Genomic DNA, 20,662 nt, shown 5'->3' with positions numbered 1-20,662 from the left:
AAACTTGAACGGTATTAACAAACTGTTTACACCCCTTGCATTCCATAGCTATTTAACAAATACATTGCAATACACTTCAATACATGTGCAATGCTTTGCCTTTGTATTTAATAAAGGTGGTCTACATATGTCCTCTGCATTAGTTTGTGTTTGCCAAAAAACAGTTTTAATTGCATTAGTACTGGTTGTACACCCTACTGATGTCAATGGCAACCCAAGAAAGTATGTATCTTGCATTGTAATGTAAACAGCCCAATGCATAACAATGACCCTTCCATATCGGCCTCAACGTTTCCTAAAAATTATGTTGTATGATAGAACCCTCCAAAGTAGCACAGAACCCATGAAAACCCCCACCAAATACATATAATACTTCATAACACAGGCAGTGTGAACGCGGCCTCAAGGAACTGCAACGTCCATATTGACAATTCAGATTGGATCAAAGATTAGTACAACACAAGGATCTTTCTTTGTACTGACAGTGTTTAATCTTGACACAGAGCCATATAGAGCCCTCACAGTCATAAACTGACTTCCAAACACTTGTATTTAGAGAATAAAATATATTTATCAAATAGTCTCCAATTTTGCACCAAACACAATTTTAATCTCATTTAAATAGGACAAATTGTAAAGTAAAATGTACACTTTTTTATTTACTGTAAAATGCGTTTTTTTTTACAACCTATATGAAATCATGAAAACATTTTTAGTTTTGAGTGAGAGAAAGAGAGGGGGAATGAGTGCTATTTTAATAAGAGATAGTATAACGGTTACGGTCAGGTAGGTCATACATGGTAAGGGTTACATTCACAGGTTAGATGCTCATGAGAGTAGCAATTCTAAAATAGTACGAGTCCTAGATGAGATAATTGAGAGATGGGCTAAAGGTTTTTTCAATACATTTGATTTGGTATTCTGATTCATGTAGTGCATTTAGATAGGCATTGCAAGATAATATTACTTTAAAAAGCAATCATGTATTATCTATTTTTTTTCCTGGATTCTAGCTTATTCTTTAATGTATTATGTATTAACACTGCACTTTGGAATTGTATGCTACTTCTATGTTTGTCTCATTTCCTAGTCGTGGTATAATATTCATTACATTGCATTTTTTCATCCAATTTGGGGTGTTTTTGTTTTAGTATACATAAAAGTTCTATTGCAACCCAGTCTGGATTTCTGCATTTAAATGTATGTAAACTTTACTTGAAATACAGTATATAAGGTTTTCAGTTTCTTTTGTGTAAACCGAAGAGGTTCATGACCATCAGCAGAGAAATTTTCCAAAACTGTTTGCTTTGCTTGACCAAATACACACAGTGACCCTGCAGGGTGACAGCAGTGCTGGAGACTTGATGGTATGGGTACTTCAGAAAGTGTTAGCTCATTTACATCCAGGGCTGGTATAAATATTTTTAACTAAGTTTTTCATCTATATTAAAAAGTTTGCTATAAACAACTGGATCCCCTCTAATGACCCTGCCACTGGATCCATGTGTTTTCACATTCTTAAACAGTGTGACAACACGGTTCATTGTGCATTAAAATCACACAGTAGCATTGTCATGCTGTGAATTAGGAATTCTTAATACAATTGAAAGTCATTGGGCTCTCCACCAAAACCTCTGGCGTATATCATACCACAAAATTTAAGAACAAGGCTGCAATCTGCCAAAAACAGCAGCCTGGAGAAAAAACAGAGGGATCATTAAAAAGCAACATACATTATCCTGGCTCGGACAAATCTTCTATGTCCTCCTATCCTCCCAGCACAACTGACCTAGCATCTCCTTTTCTTTACCCAAGTCTTCTGTGGCTCAGTGCTTCATGCCCCCCATGTCTTTTTTTGCCACTACCCATAACCCAGTGCCCCATGCCTTCTTTTGTGATTCAGTTTTTACCTTTAACTGTAACCCAGCGCCTCATAACTTCTTAAGTTCCCATATTTTCCTGGCCTTTTTATGAAAATGTGTGCCTTGTGCCCCCTTATATTCGCTCATGTTGCCCTTGCCTTAACCTGTTACATAGTACCTCACTCCTATTTTCTCTGTCCACCCATTGTATGGTCCTTGAACCTGTCTATGTTTTGTAATGTCTTCAGATCTGTATACACTTCTCGGTAGCGGTTCATCATTTATCTGTGTTACTCCTATTAAGTTATGCTCTGCTCTGCATTAGTATGCTATTTAGAGAAAAGATGCCAACATAAAAGATGCTAAAAACTCAAAGAATCTCTCATTGTGTTCTCAAGACTGTTTCTAAACAGAAGATGGATAGAGTGATAATTCTTTGCAAAATAAATCACAATAAACATCACTTTAGCATTATATTTATTTATTTTTGCTGATCTCTAGGAAAATACCTAAAGGAATATTCAGTGTTCACTAAGCAAAGTGAACTGGGCTTTGGAAATACATATATGTAAACTATTTTATTTTCCAAAGGATTTGCGTGTGTTGACACCTGCCAGACTGCACCATGTCTGCATTTTACAGCGCAGTACAGCAATGCAGCTTGGTCTAAGACCCAGATCGTATACAATAAAGGAGCAGCACCACACTGGGCTCTGCAGGGGCTAAACACAAAACATGGTTAAAAAATGAAGGAAGGAACACAATAAGACCAACATTGTTTTACTTGGCTTTTTCGAGACCTAGTTTTGGCATAGATGTTATGAATTGTTCATTTCTGCACAGAAACCCGTGATCCCTGTAACTGAACAGCTTGTCCTGTGCTTAGCTGTTCACCATGTTTAAGCAAAACAACATATTTCTCCTTTGAAAAGGAAATAGTTATAAATCATGACAGATTATATTTGCTGTCCATGCTATATGCTATGGTGGAGGTTTCCATTTACTTCTCATTTTGGGGTCACATTAGGTTAATGGAAATGTTGGTAAACTTGTAGTCATTAGATTTCAGGATATAAATTCATGAAAATGACTATTATTGCATGTATCTTTGACCTTTTACGTGGCAGAGTGCTTGTCTCCACATCATCTTGTATGTTGATCACTCAATATCCGAACAATGCTTTTTGTTTTTTGTTCCATGCTAATGTATAGAAAGTGACGGTAAATGTTGTTTTACCTGGTCATGTCACTGTTTAAACAAGTGACGGTTCTGTGTTTGTTGCTTAAGAATAAAAGAATGTTTTTCCACTGTACAGGTGGATTTGCTAAGAAACATATTACAGGTACTTGAGAACAAACTTATCTGACATGGTCATTTTAAAATATTTTATCAAACTTGGCTAGATCAGTTATCGTAGATGATTTTTTTTTTTTGTTGAAAAAGGTTCCAGTGAAATGAAGTTGAACATAGGCCAGTTGGTGCTAGGAGAACTTCATTCACCACTGCAAATGTATTGATGCAGATATTACACTTCACTTTTTTTGTGTCCCTAGTCTCAACATGCTTTTTGTGGAAAACATGTCTCATATCCTTTTATCAGTGTTATACTAAGGCAAATTAATTGAGCTCTGGATGGTTTTTAGCCATTTATTGTGTGTGTGTGTGTGTGTGTATGTGTGTATATATATATATATATATATATATATATATATATATATATATATATATTTATTTTGCATGGATAGATTTGAGAAATGTTTTAGTCTCAGGGCAGTGGTCCATGCACCAAGGCAAAAATGTTTATTCAGATTTACCAAGCTCAGAAATTTTTCTCAACAAAGTGCATGGAGGTAAGATCTGCATACTTGCCAGCTCCTGCTCCTTCCTCTGTCCACTTCATGTGGGGTTAGTAGGAGTGAGTAAACAAATTTATGTGTTCACTGCTCTGTGAGTGGCAGAATGAGAATAAGTTTCTTGACAGTTTGATGGTTGCATTACCTTGCATATATGGGTATCTTTTAGAATGATGTCTTTTTCTTTTTGGTCTGCCCATATGGCCCAGCACAAGCAAACATGCAGTTTTAGAATACTACTGTCATTTATTTGGGATTTAAGGAGAATGGGAAAGCATGTGATACTCACTGGTTAAGGTTTCTGTGGCTATCAATTTATGAGGCTCTAATAGTACATAAACACTTTATTAGCTACTTATGTAACTTTGTATTACTGACCATTAGTTGCTAAAGATTATTGTCCTTGTAATATAAGCTATTCTTGTAACTTGGACAACCAGCTATGCTAACCAAAATGCTTTATATAGTATAGGCTTTAAAAATGTCCTTAAAAAAAGCCATTGCTGAAAAGAGTTGCTAAGGGGTATGGCTTTAGACCATAAATAAATGGAAAGGAATATTTTCTGATTATCACCTTTTGTGCTCAAATTTACAATCCAATAGAGTTCTTACATATAAAAACATTAATTCTTTTATCTTCATTTACATCAATGCAGATTTGATGGTACATCAGAAGGTTTATTATTTTATTTTATTTTTGCTGCTAGTGTTGGCTAATGTTTTCTACCCTAGAAATGATTATGCACTTTATTATGTATTTATTTTCTTTGCAGGAATCCACCAACCCCCCAACCCTGCAGACATGGAGCATCGGGGAACCCCACTGAGGTGCTCCCCTTGTCTTAGGGGTAGGAAGGGGTATAAAGTGCCAGTGATATCATCAGCCTCTTCATTGGTCACAGAACCTGAAGAAATGATGGGAAAAGCTGAGGAACTATTCCAGCTTTGCGATAAAGATGAGAAGGGGTTAATAACCAAGCGAGATCTACAGGTAAAATAAGTGGAACTCGGTGAAGAAAAATAAAAAAACACATTTTTCCCTCCTTTTTATAAAATGGCTGTCCACCCTTTAATTTAAAATAATTTTTTATTTGAAAAATTTGATGATGAGTTTGCTTTAATCAATTTTAAGTTTGTGCTAAGCCCCCAAAATGGATGTGGTAAATGTGTTCCTTTATCAGTGGACTATTGGCCATAAAACGTGCCTACAGAAACCAGGGAAGACAATATTACAATTGTTTTCTTTTTAAACACATTGATATGATCTGGTGGAGAATAAGGTTAGGCATCAACGGTCAATAAAAGTTTGTTCATCATTAAATGTCATTTTCTTTTTACTGTGTATTTATTATTGCCTGTTTAAGGTGGCTTGGACTTTGGACCTGATTTTCTTTAAAGCTCCTAGCGTCTGAGGAAGATAGACTGGGAGAACCTGGGTGATTCAGCAAACCTGGAATGGATTTGGTCAAGGATTGAAAGCATTTGCCAACAATTTGCAAATGATTTCAAGAAATCCATGCCAGGTTTGCTGGAATACAAAGGTTGTCCCATGATAGTCTATCTTCTCCAGTCTTTGAGAGCTTTAAGGAATCAAGCCCAATATACTCACTATTTTTGCTTTGGGCTAAAAATGATAGTTTACTTTGTGATGTTAACCTTTTTTTGAACTTTGAGTTACCATATTTTGGCTAAAACAAAATGATCATATCTAACATATCTTCACGCTATCTCCATAGACCTTTACATATATTGTTTTGTTTTTTTTAATTTATCCTAAGAGTGTCCTGAAGAGATTTCAGTTACATCTTTTGTTTTTCACAGCGGCTGCAAAATGAACTTCCGCTCACCCCAGAACAATTGGAAGCTGTATTTGACAGCTTGGACCAGAGTAATAATGGTTATCTCACTCCTGTGGAGTTCAGCATGGGTCTTGGTAATGTCACCATTCAACCTTACAGTACTTTGTTTTGTATGAAATATGTTCTGTGTTGGGTCTGTTGTATTATCCAAACTTTGGATGGCCATAGATGAGAATTTATCTTTCCAAGACATGGGCTTTCACAACTCTAAAGGATAAACCAATATGCCTCATGATATATTGATTCGTTGCTCTGTTCTAATATAGGATAAAAGTTTAGGCCAATTAGCCAAATGGGCACTTCCAATTGCAAGAGAACACCATTATTTCTTGTGAGAAACTGATGAACACCCCATTTATTGTGGGAATATCTAAAGATCGGCGTAATATATTGGGGCATCTGTGGCCATTCTGTTGCTGCTGTTGTACAAGGAAAATGCATCCTTCATTGGGAGAATTACCAAATTGGTCACAAAGCACTGTTATTTTTTTGTGTTTTTTTTTTTTCATTAGGCTCATTTACACCTGTCAGTTGCTGTAGGTTGCAACAACACCTGTTAACCCACCTACTTTGCGGTGTCTAAAACACTTTGGTTCATTCTGGTGCATGGGCATAAATGTGTTTACTATAAATGTGTTTGCCTATAAATCGGCATACTCTTTACGAAGCAATTTAACATCTTTGTACCAAGACTGAGGGTAGATCTTATCTAATAAAAAGGGGTCTGCAAGGGTAAGCATGTGAGTGCTGCCCTGGCTTAGTTGAGCTTTAAGAAAAAAAAAACTAATTTTGTAAAAATCTTCTCTTCTCCTCCTATAATAAACAATTACAGTGATAAAACATTTGTATAAACGCTTATAAAAATAAAGCTGAAGAGAAAAAAAACAATGTAGTTCAATAATTGTTTCTGTACCTTGGTTCTGGGTCACATTAAGGTAGAACATTTTGTACTGATAAATGATATATTCTTTCAAATTGCCTAAAAGGACAGTACTTACTTTTTTTGTCACTGAGACAGAAAATTAGGGAAAACACTAAATTTTACAGTAGCCACCAAAACAAGAGGTAAAAGCTTTTGTTTGCATCAGATCTGCTTGCAGTAGGTCAAATGCAGGTTCAAAATAGGTAAACTGCAGATCAAATGCAGCCATGGAATATCTAAGGAGAAATGAGGAGACAGAAAAAAGAGGGGTTTGTGGTTAAAGAGGCTTCTTTGGCTTATACATTTGGTATACAAAATTACAGACAGTACATAAGGCATATCCATGGCCCATTAAACAGCCATGGGGTTTGGATGTTGGTATTATACATCAGATTCCTAAACACAATACTTGCAACCATGTTTGTTCTTGGAAGTATTATACCCAACGTGTTTCACCTAGGTGGGCTTCTTCAAGAGTGATGCATGGTCTACATAGATGGATAGGTGATACATCAAAATCATATATATGTACATTCCTCAAAATATAATATACATAAAAAACTTTAGACTGTTTACCGATACCTATACATTGTATGTATATGTAAAGTGACAAAAAAGTTGGTTGTCATAAGATGACATGAAATCTCACAATGATGAATTACCACAAGACCCAATTCTGTTGACCTAGACCCTGAAATTGGTTTTCAAGAAGTCATTCAGCACATTTGTGTATCTACACCTAGCATCTTCTTTTTCTCTGTAATATATTTACCAAGTGTTGTGGCTGCTTAACTGTTGATTAGTAAAAAACTTGAAAGGCACTTAAAGTAGCAGATATTGTTTAACCTGAAATTCCTGACATATCTGACTAAATAATGGTTTCAAAGAAAAAACAAAACTACATCTGTATTGCTAAAGATTTGTCAATATTTCATCCAGGAGATGGAATTCAAACCAGCTGTAGTCACTGTGCCTATGCAGGAGCCTGAAACTTGTTTCAGGAAAAGTTATGCAACTACCAACTTCCTCCACTAATAAGGAGGAGGTATATACCATGTTTTAGCATTTATTTATTTTATTTAATTCCAGGAGTCTGTTAATGGATTAAACACGTTTGTGTTCATGGCAGCAGCCATTTTTTCTCATTGGATCCAAAGTTTTGGTTTATTGGAGCTTTTGGGAAATACCTACTGCTTCCAGCCATGAGAAGTGGTCCCATCTCTTTTTCTCCTAGAATGTGATGTGTAGGCCCCAGTGGCCAGCCTACAGACTGGAACACTGTCCAGTATCCGGAAAAGAAGAGGGAAAGTCAGTAAAGCAGAACTGAACCCTGGTATACTCACCTGGCACTGTTCCATTGCAAGAATTCCCACTTTCTTCCTTCTTCTCTTCTTTGTTGCGATTTTTGGCCATCTTTATTAGTTGGGCCAGGATGACGTATCTCCATTGCACCTGCCACAAGGGAAGTTGAGATGTTCCAACTGTAGCAAGTGATCAGGCAGGTAAGAATGCTTATTGCAGAAGAGACATCACTTGTCCTTTTCTGCAATAAAGCCCTGCCTGATCACAAATCTGTGGTATGTAATCTCCAACGCCATGGAGCTTCACAATAGCTTGGCTTTGCTGGTGAAGAGCGAAGCAGGCTGGGGAGGGTTGTTTTATTTTAGGAGAATCGTTCAGTATATTGGTTAAGTATATTGGTTGACAGTATATGCCAATATAGTACCCCTCCTTCCCCTTTCAATTTTAAGGTTTGGTGTTTTAGGACATATTAATCTGGATCTTATTAGGTCTTAAAAATAAGTTATAGATCACACAGGTTCTCCAATGATGTCTTTATTCTCCAGTCTTGGAGAACTAAAAAAACATTGTCCACATTTATGAGTAATTAATAATGGTGTGGAGACTATATCCTCTGTTCCTTCCAGCCCTTTTTTAACATTGTATTACTATTAGTATTCATTGAAACAGATGAGGTTTTATTGCTGTGGATTTCTAAAAAGTGAAGCACTCAGGACATTTGTATAGTACTATACACTGCTATACTTTACTAATAAGTTGCGGAATGGCCTTACCAAGGCCCATTTATAAAGTAATTTAAAGAGCACAATTCATGAACATCTAATATAGTTTTTATGAGTTTCAGATTTTGAAGAATCCACCATAATAAACACATCTCCTCTGCTTTCTTTGTTCCGTAGTTTCTATCCAAATTCTAAGAAAAACATTTCCTTCTGTTTTGCTTTGCGAAGTATAATGCAGTATGTTGCTAAGGATTTCCTTTGGGCTGTGTGATCACTGACTCAGCGCTGTAAACATCACATTTCCTGTAGTTTGCTACTATCATTGACCATTTCCAGCTGCAAGAAATAATGTTTTCCACATGGGACATCACAGCTTTATTACTCCCAATCCTATGTAGACATAACAAGAAACTCACTTTTCAGAGTCTTTTCCACCATGTATACTAATTTTTCTTTTGCCTCTCATTGTTAGGTAAATTACTAGGGGTTAATATGGTTAATGGAGAAGAAGAAGAGAGACCAATAATGGAGGAAACATTTGAATCTGGCTGGTCAGATGAAGAGCAAGATGATGCAGAAGAAATGCTTTTCTATGCTGCTATGGATCAGATGGGAGCTGCTCGCATATTCCAAGAGTAAGTCTCTGAATCTAATATGCATTATGTAATATGCTTTAGTATATTATAAATACAGTAATGTCACACATGACTGTAAAGGTGGCTGCAAGGTCCGCAGGAAGGACATGGCCAATAGGTGAAGGGGATGTATAGTGTTACAAATCTCCTTTATTACGATGCACAGTTTTTTTGCAATAATTGTCGTTCTGCTCTGAGGGGAGGGGAGAACGACAGAGCGCCACCCTGCTGCGCTCTCTCCCCTTGGTTCTCATTACGATCGTTCCTCGTTTGGCGTCCGTGGTTCTAAAAGGACAGTCGTCTGGACAAGCTGGTGAATAAGTCGTCTGGTGAATAAGAAATATTGCATATTTATTTCACACTTTCACAGGCAGCCAGCAGGTGGTGCTTTTATCTGCTTTTAAAATGTTTACCTGATTTTTCATACCACGTGACCTAAATATTCTGTTTATAGGACCCAGAAGCTTCCAACACAATTTACAGACAATAATCAATAACTTATAACAGTAGTACATGCCTTACTATAAGGAAACAACTTTTGTTGTGTACTCCTGTTATCTAACCCTTTGCTCCGGAAAGCCTTTGCCCTCCATTAAATGCGTATGCTTCCAAGAATCTTGAATGCCTATTGTTACACAAAAATCCTAAAAAAATAAAAAATAAAAAAGTGAGCACATATTGATCAAGGGAAACAGATTGTGACTGGCTGAACTGAAAAGAAAACGGCATCAGTACTAATGTAACGCCTATTGATTTAGGACAGGCGACTCTTAATAAATGATATGGCCAGTATCTGGGCTCCAGCTATCAGCAACTGATCTGCTCTGGGGTTCCGTTTGGTGGATCTCCAGCTCTCTTATTGCTGATAATAATATTATACACAAAATAGTGGGCAGGTTGTTGCTGTGTTGCTGATTTTCTAAACCAGGGGTCGGCAAACTTTTATGGCCACTAGGCCATTTATGGGGTGGGTGGGAGTACATTAGGCCGGACTCTGAGTCCCGCCCTAATGGCTTTGCCCACCACCAGGGAAGGCCCCCTGAAGTGAAATCCCTCCCCTATGAATGCATTGCGGAGGAGAGGGATTTACCTTCAGGGAGCTTTCCCTATTTACCGCGGCGGCAGAATATCAACGTCGGCCGCGGTAAATAGGGTAGCAACAGCAAGGAGGCGGCTCCGGTAGTTCCTAACACCCCCTGGCAGATCTGGCCCGCAACCCGCGGTTTGTTAAGCCGGAACGAACTACCGGCTAGGCAGTATCTGGCCGACCCCTGCTCTAAACCATGGGCTGTGGCATTAAGGTTTACATCACAGTCATCAAAGGAGAGAATAAGCCAGGGATCAACTTTTTCTTTAAAGGTTAGGAGTCCATAAATCAAAGCTGCAACGGTGTCACTTTTTAAGTATGGTTTGGGAATAGAGGGCAAAAAGACTTTGCACATGACCAGAAGCATACCTTAAAGTTAACTATATTAGCTGATCTAGAGAAATGCTTTTAGAACCAGTGTGTGACCAGGCAGGGACAATAATATTTACAGACAGGCAAATTCATTTATAACTTCTATACCTTTGTTTACTATTTAACCATACTTCCTCTTTAATATGTATTGTCTATGTATGTGTTTATGTGTATGTGCATTTATTTATGTATATATAAATATATATATATTTATTTTATATATATACATACATTATTATACAAAGAACCCTAAAAATCTAAATTTAGTGTTGCTGAGCTTTCAGAACAGGAGCTGAGAATTAAGGCATACTTATGTACGTGCCAAGTTTTTTTTGGCTACATTCACTCTGCTTTCCTCCTAATTGTCCTTAGGCTGGTAGCACCCATATTATTTCATTTCCACTTGATAAACACAGTACCCACCTTATCTGAAAAAATCTCAAAAAACAAAACATGCTTTTATTCCTCCACAAGACACAGGGATCTCAGAGAACTGTGGAACCGTTTACGCAAGGAGCGCCCAGAGCTGCTAGCAAACTTTGAGGAGTTTCTCTTCCGTGTTTCCTCTTATATCCGGGACGTGCATCATGAAAAAGAGACTTTGGAACAAGCTTTAAAAAGGTATGATGCTTCCACTAAACTGCATTTACCTGGCAATGCATTCTGCACTTCTTAGAACCAAAACTACAAGTCTTGTTTTTTTAAAAACAAGTTGGTTTTTGGTTGATTAGTCTTCAATATTTTGGGGCTAAACTGTTTGAATTTAGAATATAAAAAGGTTGAATCTCCAAAGTGTATGATTACTTTAGAAGTAAATATAAATCCAGTGGTATGAAACTTATTTATTTTTAGGTTTATTATTGATTGGAGAACTTTAAGTAACCAAATTTCTAAACATCCTAGATTTAGCTAAAACAATTTAAAGAAGTCCAGCTGAAACAAAAGGTTTCTATAGATGTACATTTTCTATATAAAGACTTTATATTCTAGTGATACAATTGGTTTGTGTTTTAGTGTTTACTACAATAATGTCCTGGTTTCTGAAGCTGAAAGCTTAACTATAAGAACTTGACACCCAAATCTGCTGCCAATACCTAACTAAATAAAAAGGAAAGTCATTGAAGGAGATACCCTTTAGGAACTTACTAAAATTTTTACAGATTCAAGCTTTAAAGAAAGTTTATTATTCCCTTGTTTAGGCAAATATAGAGATGGTATGCAGATGAAATGAAAAATGATTAACTTAACACACAAGCAGACTATATATGAAGGGGAAAGTGTCCATAAGCAGGGATATAAAAAAAGGTCATCAATAAAAAAAAGTTCTCCAAGTAGAGGTGTAAAGAACTGGTCAGTATGACTGGCATCTGATTTTTTTTTTTTTTTTTTTTTTTTATAAGAATTACTGTTTTTTAAATATAAGAAAAAAACACTTAGTAAAATACACACAAGTCTACCTGTAAACCATGAGCATCAATTATTTTGTAACTCTGGAGTTAGTCCTGCCCATTTATACGTCTTGCTTCTCAAAAAAAAAAAAAAAAAAACCTACTCAACTGGTTATACACAACTGCTCAGGAGGAATGATGTTAACTTGTAAAACAATTGTCTGTGAATTATAAAACTGTACTTGCAGACATAATGTAAAACTTGTTCCAGTTCTAACAAAGATAATTATAGGACGCAGAATATGACTTACTAAATGCATTTACTATCTCATAGCCCTCAACATAGGTACCAACATTCCAAATTAACACAAAGACACATTCCTGTGATAGGGAAAACTGAGATGGGATTTACATGGTAACTTTCACTGCAGAAACTTGTGTACTACTCCCTTCTTGTTGCGAGAAGGAAAACACTTGGATGTAGACTAGGGTCCATGTGGATCTATGGGGTCCACTGGTTCTTAGAGGGAGGAACCCAGGTGGTCTATCTCTTATTAGGTAGATCAATAAAAGTATTCATGCATCTAAGAGATTTAAAGTATAGCTCTTGTCCTGAGTTGAGTGGGTTTTGCATTTTCATATAAATTTCCCTTTTTTTTTTTTTTTTCTAGAATGTCCGATCCATATAGTCAAATGTGAAACTGCAAATTGATCAGAACAGTTGCAAAATAAAACAATCCATATAAAAATAATGAAATGCAGGTGCAAAACATGCGCTCCTGTGTGGTATCTGCCTTGCATTGTTTTAGATGCTGATTTAAATTATTGAAATAATGTGGAAAATGTCTCCTATATGTATATCAAGTGTGCGGATAAACTTGCAGTTTTAAATTTTGTATGTCTATAAGTTTGTATTGGAATACAGAACCCAAGAAACAAGTAGCCTCCTATGATAACAAAAATTTTTCAGAAAGAAATATATTATTTTTGATAGCTAGATGTGCACTTTTTGTTGATTGGTGATACACTTCTGTCATTGCTGTCATTTTTCATCTTTCGTAAATTGTTTGCATTACAGGAAAGAAACGGATCACGGACGAGAGGTGAGAAGTCTATATGAAGAGATGGAGCAGCAGATCAAAGTAGAAAGAGAGCGACTCCTCAGGAAGGTACGATACAGACATAAATGTTGGTGGATATGCTGCCTTCATAGGGGCCCCAAAAGTACAATGGAAGCTATTTTAATAAATTCAGGATAAGCCTAATGATGGCCCTTGTGCTTAGGATGAGAAAGGGCATTTACTTCTCATCATCTAGGTTCCTTTGTGTATCCACAAACTAATAAAGATGATAAATGATGTGACATTCGTCTAGTTTTCTTGTATGTAACATTAAATAAAAATATATAATTAGTACTGATAATGTTAGTAACTCCCAACTAATCTCAAGGCAGTAAAAAGAGTGATTTGGTAATTGGAGTATGGTAGGTCACCTTTGAGCCACAAAATAGCTCTGACCCATCTAGGCATGGACTCCACAAGACCTCATCCTGGTTAGTAAGTTTTTCAGCACTTTGTGCTACAGTTTATCTTCTGTCGGATCTCACCAGGAAAATCACGGTTTGTAGGAACTAACCACTGTATACTGGCAAAACCCCACAAGACCTTCTGTTTTTGAGATCCAACTGTCTAGCCATGATGTATGATTTGGTCTTTGCCAAAGTTGCTGAGATCCTTAGAGTGCACACACACACTAGATTTTTGTCATTTGAAACGATCCTTCACGATCATTTCCAAAAACAAAAGACTGAAAATGAATGAACGAGCGCTGTACATACAGCACCGTTGTGTTGTATGGAGAGGGAAGGGAGGGGAAGGAGTGAGTAGCACCCCGCTGCACTCTCCTCCTTTCAGTTGCATTGAAGTTGTTCGTCTTCTGTCATTCATGGATCCCCCAGGTCAGATCCATGAACAGCGTCAGATGACCTCTGTACACAAGTCAGATTCTCGTCCGGGACAAGCCCTGCGGCTCGTTTTGGCCAAGAATCATCTGATGTGTGTACAGCCTTACACTGGCTCTTTTTTCTGTGTCCAGCACATCACCTTCAGGAACTGACTGTTTGCTTATGGCCTATTATCTCTGACTTCTTGACAGTTGCCACAGGGTATCCAGAATGAATAACTTCACCTGTCTATGGTTTTATGTTCTGATTGGTTTATGTATGCAAAACGATGACAAGTTACACTGAATTTCATGCAGATACAAAAAAACCCTGCTAAGGTGGGTTGTGGCATTTAAACAATGTTCAGTTAATATTGGGGTATGAAATTGGCCAAGAAAATATCTAGCACAACTACTGTTAAGTCCATAAATATTTGGATAGAGAATTCGATTAGATAAGACAATCTAATGTTGGTTTTGTACATTACCACAAGTCCTTGACAGTTGATATATGTTTTTCTATTGTGTATTTAGCCGCTTGCATTGAGTTTTTCTTTCTTACATAAGTGGTGGCTGAAAGGTGCAGGCATAAACTTAACAAAAACACATATTACAAAGTCAAAATTGCTGTCCTTTTTATTGGAAAAATAATCCCAGCTTTTAGGGCTACACACCCACTCTATATAAAGCCATTCCCAATAGACCCACATTGTGTTTGTCTCCACCACACCCAGCTTATCAGGCACACAACTCAGCCACTTTCATTGCCTATCACATGAAATGCACTCTTGTAGCTTTCTCAGATTTTTAAATGTTTCTCTTGAAGTAGTTACATAAAGGATTATTTCTCATCCTCTCTTCTTGAGTTAATATTTCCCCAACTCCCCCTACTAGCTACTGAACACATTTAAGGACCGCACATTCCCACATGTAATGTGGGAATGTAAACTTGACTGTGACAGAATATAACTACACAGACTTGCATTCCACCACTATAGCCCTCCTTTCCTCCCTTTTGATACCCATCAGCTTTATTGGATGCTGGTCCTCGAAGGCCACCACATTATACATTTTTGGGTGCTGCCCATTCTCCCAGCTCTGGAATGATATCTACATTCCATTGTTGTGCAGACCCCCCAACAACTTCCACCAAACACCATTATCCAAAAACAGGAACTCTATACCGTAGATGGGTCCCTAATTCCATAACCATTTTTAACCAACCAGCACCCTTCGCTCGAGGACCTCAACCGCCCACACCTCAGTTCTAACCAAACAGCCCCATACTCAACTTGCTAAACCTAACCAAGGGGGAGGGAAGGTGGGAAAAACTTTCCCTGCACGCGGTCTCTTCAGAAAATGACCACCCCACACACTTCCTCTTCCTGACCCTTTAACTCTTTGACCCCTCTTATATCTTCGTCTCCTTAAACTTCACCTTGCTCACTTCTGACCAAAATTTTTTTAACCCCCCTGCTGTCTGATCCCTGTCTGCCCAGTCATGTCGGCCTTCCCCTATGCTCCTTTCTCTGCACATTACAGGCCTAACTATCTACTCAAATTAATTCCAATCAAGTTGGTTACTGATTATAAGTTAATTAAGCTTTTCTAAAGAAAATCCAAATGCTATGTGATCAGTATTTAGGCAGAGCCTTCCCTGTTGTAAAATTTGTCATCGTGTTTGATAATATTTTCCTTGTGTGCAGGATTTCACCAAACAGCAAGACAGACAAACCGCTCTACAGAGGGAACTAACTAGAAAGGAACAAGAGCTTGATGGCATTGTTTTGCGACAGCGACAGGTAAAGAACACTGTTTATGTTCAGTTTTGAAATATTCTATCCATTTCTGTGGAACGGAGATTGCATTCATGTCCTGAATAAATATGGGGTCTGCCATTGCTTCTCAATTTCTGAAAATATTTTGACAAGTGCGCAACTCATAAAGTTATACCTCCGATCTGCATGCTGTTTTTTGTATTCAGAATTGGCACTATATATGATTGTAAGCTCTTCGGGGCAGGGTCCTCTCCTCCTGTATCACTGTCTGTATTAGTCTGTCATTTGCAATCCCTATTTAATGTACAGCGCTGCGTAATATGTTGGCGCTATATAAATCCTGTTTAATAATAATAATAATAATAATAATATAATTCTATTAGAAGGAAGTCAGAAATGCAGACACAGTTCTGACCATCTGAGTCATCTAAATTTTCCTGGCTTTCACCAAATATAAACAGTCACATTGTTCATCTATTCATGTTTGGCATATGGTAAAAGAGGAAGGATTCAGGCGGATTCCCCAGTAGCTAATTTTACTCACCTATAAGTTGTTTAATTATTTTTTTTAAAGATTCCACATATGTAACACACATTAAATGCATTTTTTGTGTGCCAACTACCACTGCAAACAGGGTGCTGCCATCTGTCTAGTAGGGGAATCTATTGGGAGATAGGAGGGTGCAAGAAACTTTGTGTAAGTGGTGGACATACCTTCTTATAGAATGGGAAGCACATGCCAACTATAGCATGAACCAAATATTTTGAAAGGATGCATTTTAAACATGGGGGGTGGGAGGTTGAAAGCATAAATTACAGTTCTCAGTTAGGCCCTGCTTATCTTGAACAAAAGAAATAAACTGTACACTCCATAATGTTTTCCAGTCTAGTAGGTCCGTGATATTTTGAAAACTCAGAATACATAGATAGTAATATGGAATTCTGGAACTCAATATCTGGTCCTGATGGCTTCCTTTCTGTTTTAACTTCCCACTTCTTTGGTAAGGAGGGCCTAGTAAACATTATAATGTACTGTCATTTATCTATTCGCCTTAGAATATTAAAACGTGCCATGGAAGGTTGACTGCAAAGCAGATTTGTTGACATACAAAAAGAATTTATTCCCCTGTGTTGTGTATATGTGTATTTACTTTGCCTTATTGTATATGTACTGAAATAGAAATCCCATTTGCTAAGCTCATTCAGAGGATTTTGCTTCTATAGAAACCTTACAAACAAATGGTCTGTCTCCAGTAGTGTTTATAGTGTACACTGACTTGTATGCTATGTTATTGTCAGGAGCTATCCTACAACATCGGCTCTAATAATCAGGGTATGTGTGGGCTTTTTACAAGTCACTGCCTCAATACATACCATATGTCGGCCATGAATAATAAAGAGTATCTTCTATATCCCCTCATTAAAATAATTCCTCAAATTAAGTTCCTTGGTGTAATGTTGAGTTGCATAAACATAACAAGCCTTGCAAATCTTGCATGGAATCGTTCTTCTCACTCACTTCTCTACTGCTGCATGTTCTGTCCTGTGCCCACACTTTTGTCAGAATCCACCTGTGTTCTCCTGGTGCTTTCACGGGGCCTCCCAATAACGCCCAGGGATCTGATACTATGTGATCCTGTAACTTATTTCCATGGAGGCTAATCTAAATAATAAACATTTCATGGGGAAATGGAGAATACAGCCTCCTGGGATACGTGATGTAGATATCCTAGAAAGTACTATGTGGGGGAAGTCATCCTTGTAAATACAATGAAATGAGAGGGGTGCCAACAAAACAAAAAGAAAGAGGAAAGAGATAAGATAGTAATTACCACAATTCAATTTCAAACATGCAATACAAAAAACCATTGTGGTGGCCACTCCTGTCCACAGTAGGCCATAGATGTCAGTGTGAGCAAGTTTAACATATTCTACTTTTATATTATTGTAAAATAGTTGTTGTTGTTGAGTATACAAAGCAATAATTATCTACAGAAAAAAAAACTACTGTTTCTCTGAAAATGAGACCTACCCCAAAAATAGGCTCTGGCAAGTTTTTTCTATATTGTTGGGGATGCTCAAAACATAAACCCTACACCAAAAATAGACTACAATATATATAAATACATGGACAATAGGTGCTCATTTAAGAAAAGCTTTATTGCTAGACATGAGAAATTGGGCAAATGGGTCTAAAGGAAATAGAGTTACAAGAAATTCAAGATAGAATTCAGGGTTTGGAGAGTTATGATGATGTTCCATAATGTGGTGACATGAATGTATTTAAATAAATGTTGATTTTTTTTTTTGTTCAAGAATAAATGTCGATTTTTGTTCATGAAAAAATAAGACATCCCCTGAAAATAAGCCCTAGTGCGAAAAAGACACTGTCTTATTTTTGTGGAAACACGATATATCTATGTAAATGTCTGATCATAAACATCCATACCCAGCACATTGGTCTTGGGGCTAGAGTAGTCTATATACAACTTAAGCTGATCATACACATGACCATTTTTAGCTATTTTTGATTCAACAGGAATTCCAAAAATAATCAATATATTAGTCACCAGATTTCAGTCAATGGTAAAGTCAGAACTAAACAAAAAATGTCAATACGTTCAATATATAAGGAACATTGTAATTAAACTGGGGTAAAACTATAATATATATCTTGTACAACACAATTGGTAATAAACTTTGGGAAGAAAAACTATGCCTAACATTTCATAGTATTGAGATATCAATTTCGATGGTGATGGGATATCCATTTTTATTAAACATTTCCGCCATTTTCCTAAATGTACCGCTGTCTGTAGAATTGGAGGACTGAAGGGATAACTTTGCTCTAGTTCATGCACAGCCTGAAGGCCAAAGAATTACTGTGTATGGGCAGACCCATAACTGACTGCTAGGAAAATCCTTTAGGAAAATCCATTAAAGTAAAAATTAGATTGGACATAGAAAACTTTGCTTACTTCTTTGCTAGCTATTCTTTCTTTCAAGACAATCTAGCCTTGCGACTGACTGTACTTTTCTCTCCCACCACCAGTGACTAAACAGATAGATTTGTGCAATCAGAATGTTCCTCTGGCCCATTGCAAGATATTATGCATGTTACAGTCAGAATAGGTTGACTCCAGTAGCCGTTTATATTGCGATAAACCTAGGTCTATACTATACACAAAGGATATAAACTACAAAAAAAACATAATCTAAAATGTAAAATAATTCAGCAGCTTGCCATTTTGAAAGCTTTTTTTTTAATTACAACTTTTTAACGTGGTGTTTACCTGCTGCACAGTGCTCTGTTTGGTTAACTATAAAGCATGAATGAGGTTGATATATTTTCTTTTTTTTAAAACATATGTGGATGACATAAGTAGAAGGAACAAAGTGTCTACAAAGCAGACAGCTGGCATATATGCCTTTGATAGGAGCACACCTTACAACTCATACAGGAAATACCTCTGATCTCATGAATTCCCCTTGGTATCCCAGCATGAACTCTGCATGCACCTTTCATATCTTTGTTTGTAGCTGCCACCCTCATTAACTATATGAGCTCTTTGTGTCTTTTAGGTTCCAGTGCTTTGATCATGTAGGGCAAAGCAACTAGATCACTTTAATAAGCCATCACCCATGGATCCATATGCTTACCTTCCTAATGCTGCCCTCACATTCCATTTCTTGAAGAATGTAAAATTAGATATCTAGTATCTAAGTATGGGGGCAATGTGTGGATTATTGGTCCGCTGGCAAATAGCTTCTTTAGGTGCCTGCATTGTCTGGGCTGGATGACAAAAAAATTAGTGCTAAATTGTGGTTTTTGCTTATGTGGGGTATTATCATTCACTTGCTGGCAAAGGGACTGGTAAGGAAAAGGTAAGCATATGACATTGAAGGGCAGGTATGACAAAGTATTTGCCTTTTACAAGCATGGGTTCAATCTAAGCTTGCTAAAGATTTTTGCTAATGGCAAAGAAAGATACCCAAGAAGTTCCCATTTTCCAAACAGCATATAAGTGTCTGCAGGCACCCAAAGGTCTCTATTTTACAGTTTTACAACACATTTTCTGTAAAGAGGGTTATTTCAAAGCATGTTACACATTAATAACAGTAATAATAATTTTTTTTTTTTTTTTGGCATCTGCATGTTTCGGCTTTTTCCATAACAAATTCAATTAATTCCCACCAGTTCTTTTTTGCTATTGTTACACTTTCTCCCACTTTTTGTATCATCAGTGTTTGGGAATTGTTGCTCATGTTACACAATGTGTGGTAAACCCAGTACTGACCTCTGTCCCATATTTCCTAAAACAGCTGGAGCATCAGTTACAATCTTTAAACAGTGAGCAACTTGAGACAAGAGTTCAAAATGACCGCTTGAGACAGTTAAATGAGGACCTCATCGAGCAACTAGAGAGGAGCAAAACTGACTTGGAAAAGGCACAGAGGAGCCTGCTGAAGCTGCGCAAACAAGAACAAGAGGAGCAGGAATGCAAAAGAAGGTAATTCTGTAACTGAGAAAAAAAAATCCAGAACAATTAACTGCACCTGAACTAAAACAAAGTGAATATTTATGCCTAGGCATTACCCTGATAAAATGTACCTATTCTCTTCAATTCCTTTTGATTAATACTTTCTGGTATGTAAACGTATCTAGAGACGTGTAACTGTATATGGCTAGTCTTAGGGAATATGAAATGGGATATGGTGGTGCCATTACTATACTGATCACTGTTATCCTGGCTGGAGGATCCGACATGAGGAAGCAAATCCAATACACAACTAGGATGGCCACCTCCACAAAAAGACAGCGCAGAACATGTTATAAGTCAGATGTGGGGAAATTGGGCAATTCTGATGAACGGTTGCCCCTTGTCTGCCCTTTCGCTAGCTTATAGTGTGTGTGTATATATGTATATGTGTGTGTGTGT

The 20,662-nt window shown here is 37.1% G+C and overlaps 1 protein-coding gene across 1 annotated transcript in view; it reads left to right on the top strand.

Moving 5' to 3' along the window:
* Window positions 1–20,662, top strand: part of CRACR2B (calcium release activated channel regulator 2B) — a 49,356-nt gene that overhangs the window by 20,711 nt on the left and 7,983 nt on the right. Inside the window, exons 2-8 of the mRNA XM_072421693.1 lie at window positions 4,490–4,707; window positions 5,538–5,649; window positions 8,994–9,156; window positions 11,090–11,236; window positions 13,082–13,172; window positions 15,651–15,746; window positions 20,046–20,233. Coding sequence (XP_072277794.1) covers window positions 4,519–4,707; window positions 5,538–5,649; window positions 8,994–9,156; window positions 11,090–11,236; window positions 13,082–13,172; window positions 15,651–15,746; window positions 20,046–20,233 — 986 coding nt within the window. The 5' untranslated portion in view covers window positions 4,490–4,518. The remainder of the gene's footprint in view (window positions 1–4,489; window positions 4,708–5,537; window positions 5,650–8,993; window positions 9,157–11,089; window positions 11,237–13,081; window positions 13,173–15,650; window positions 15,747–20,045; window positions 20,234–20,662) is intronic.

The sequence above is a fragment of the Pyxicephalus adspersus genome, chromosome 9 (assembly GCF_032062135.1).
Source record: "Pyxicephalus adspersus chromosome 9, UCB_Pads_2.0, whole genome shotgun sequence".
NCBI classification, from domain to species: domain Eukaryota; kingdom Metazoa; phylum Chordata; class Amphibia; order Anura; family Pyxicephalidae; genus Pyxicephalus; species Pyxicephalus adspersus.
This window is presented reverse-complemented; position numbering and strand designations above follow the sequence as displayed.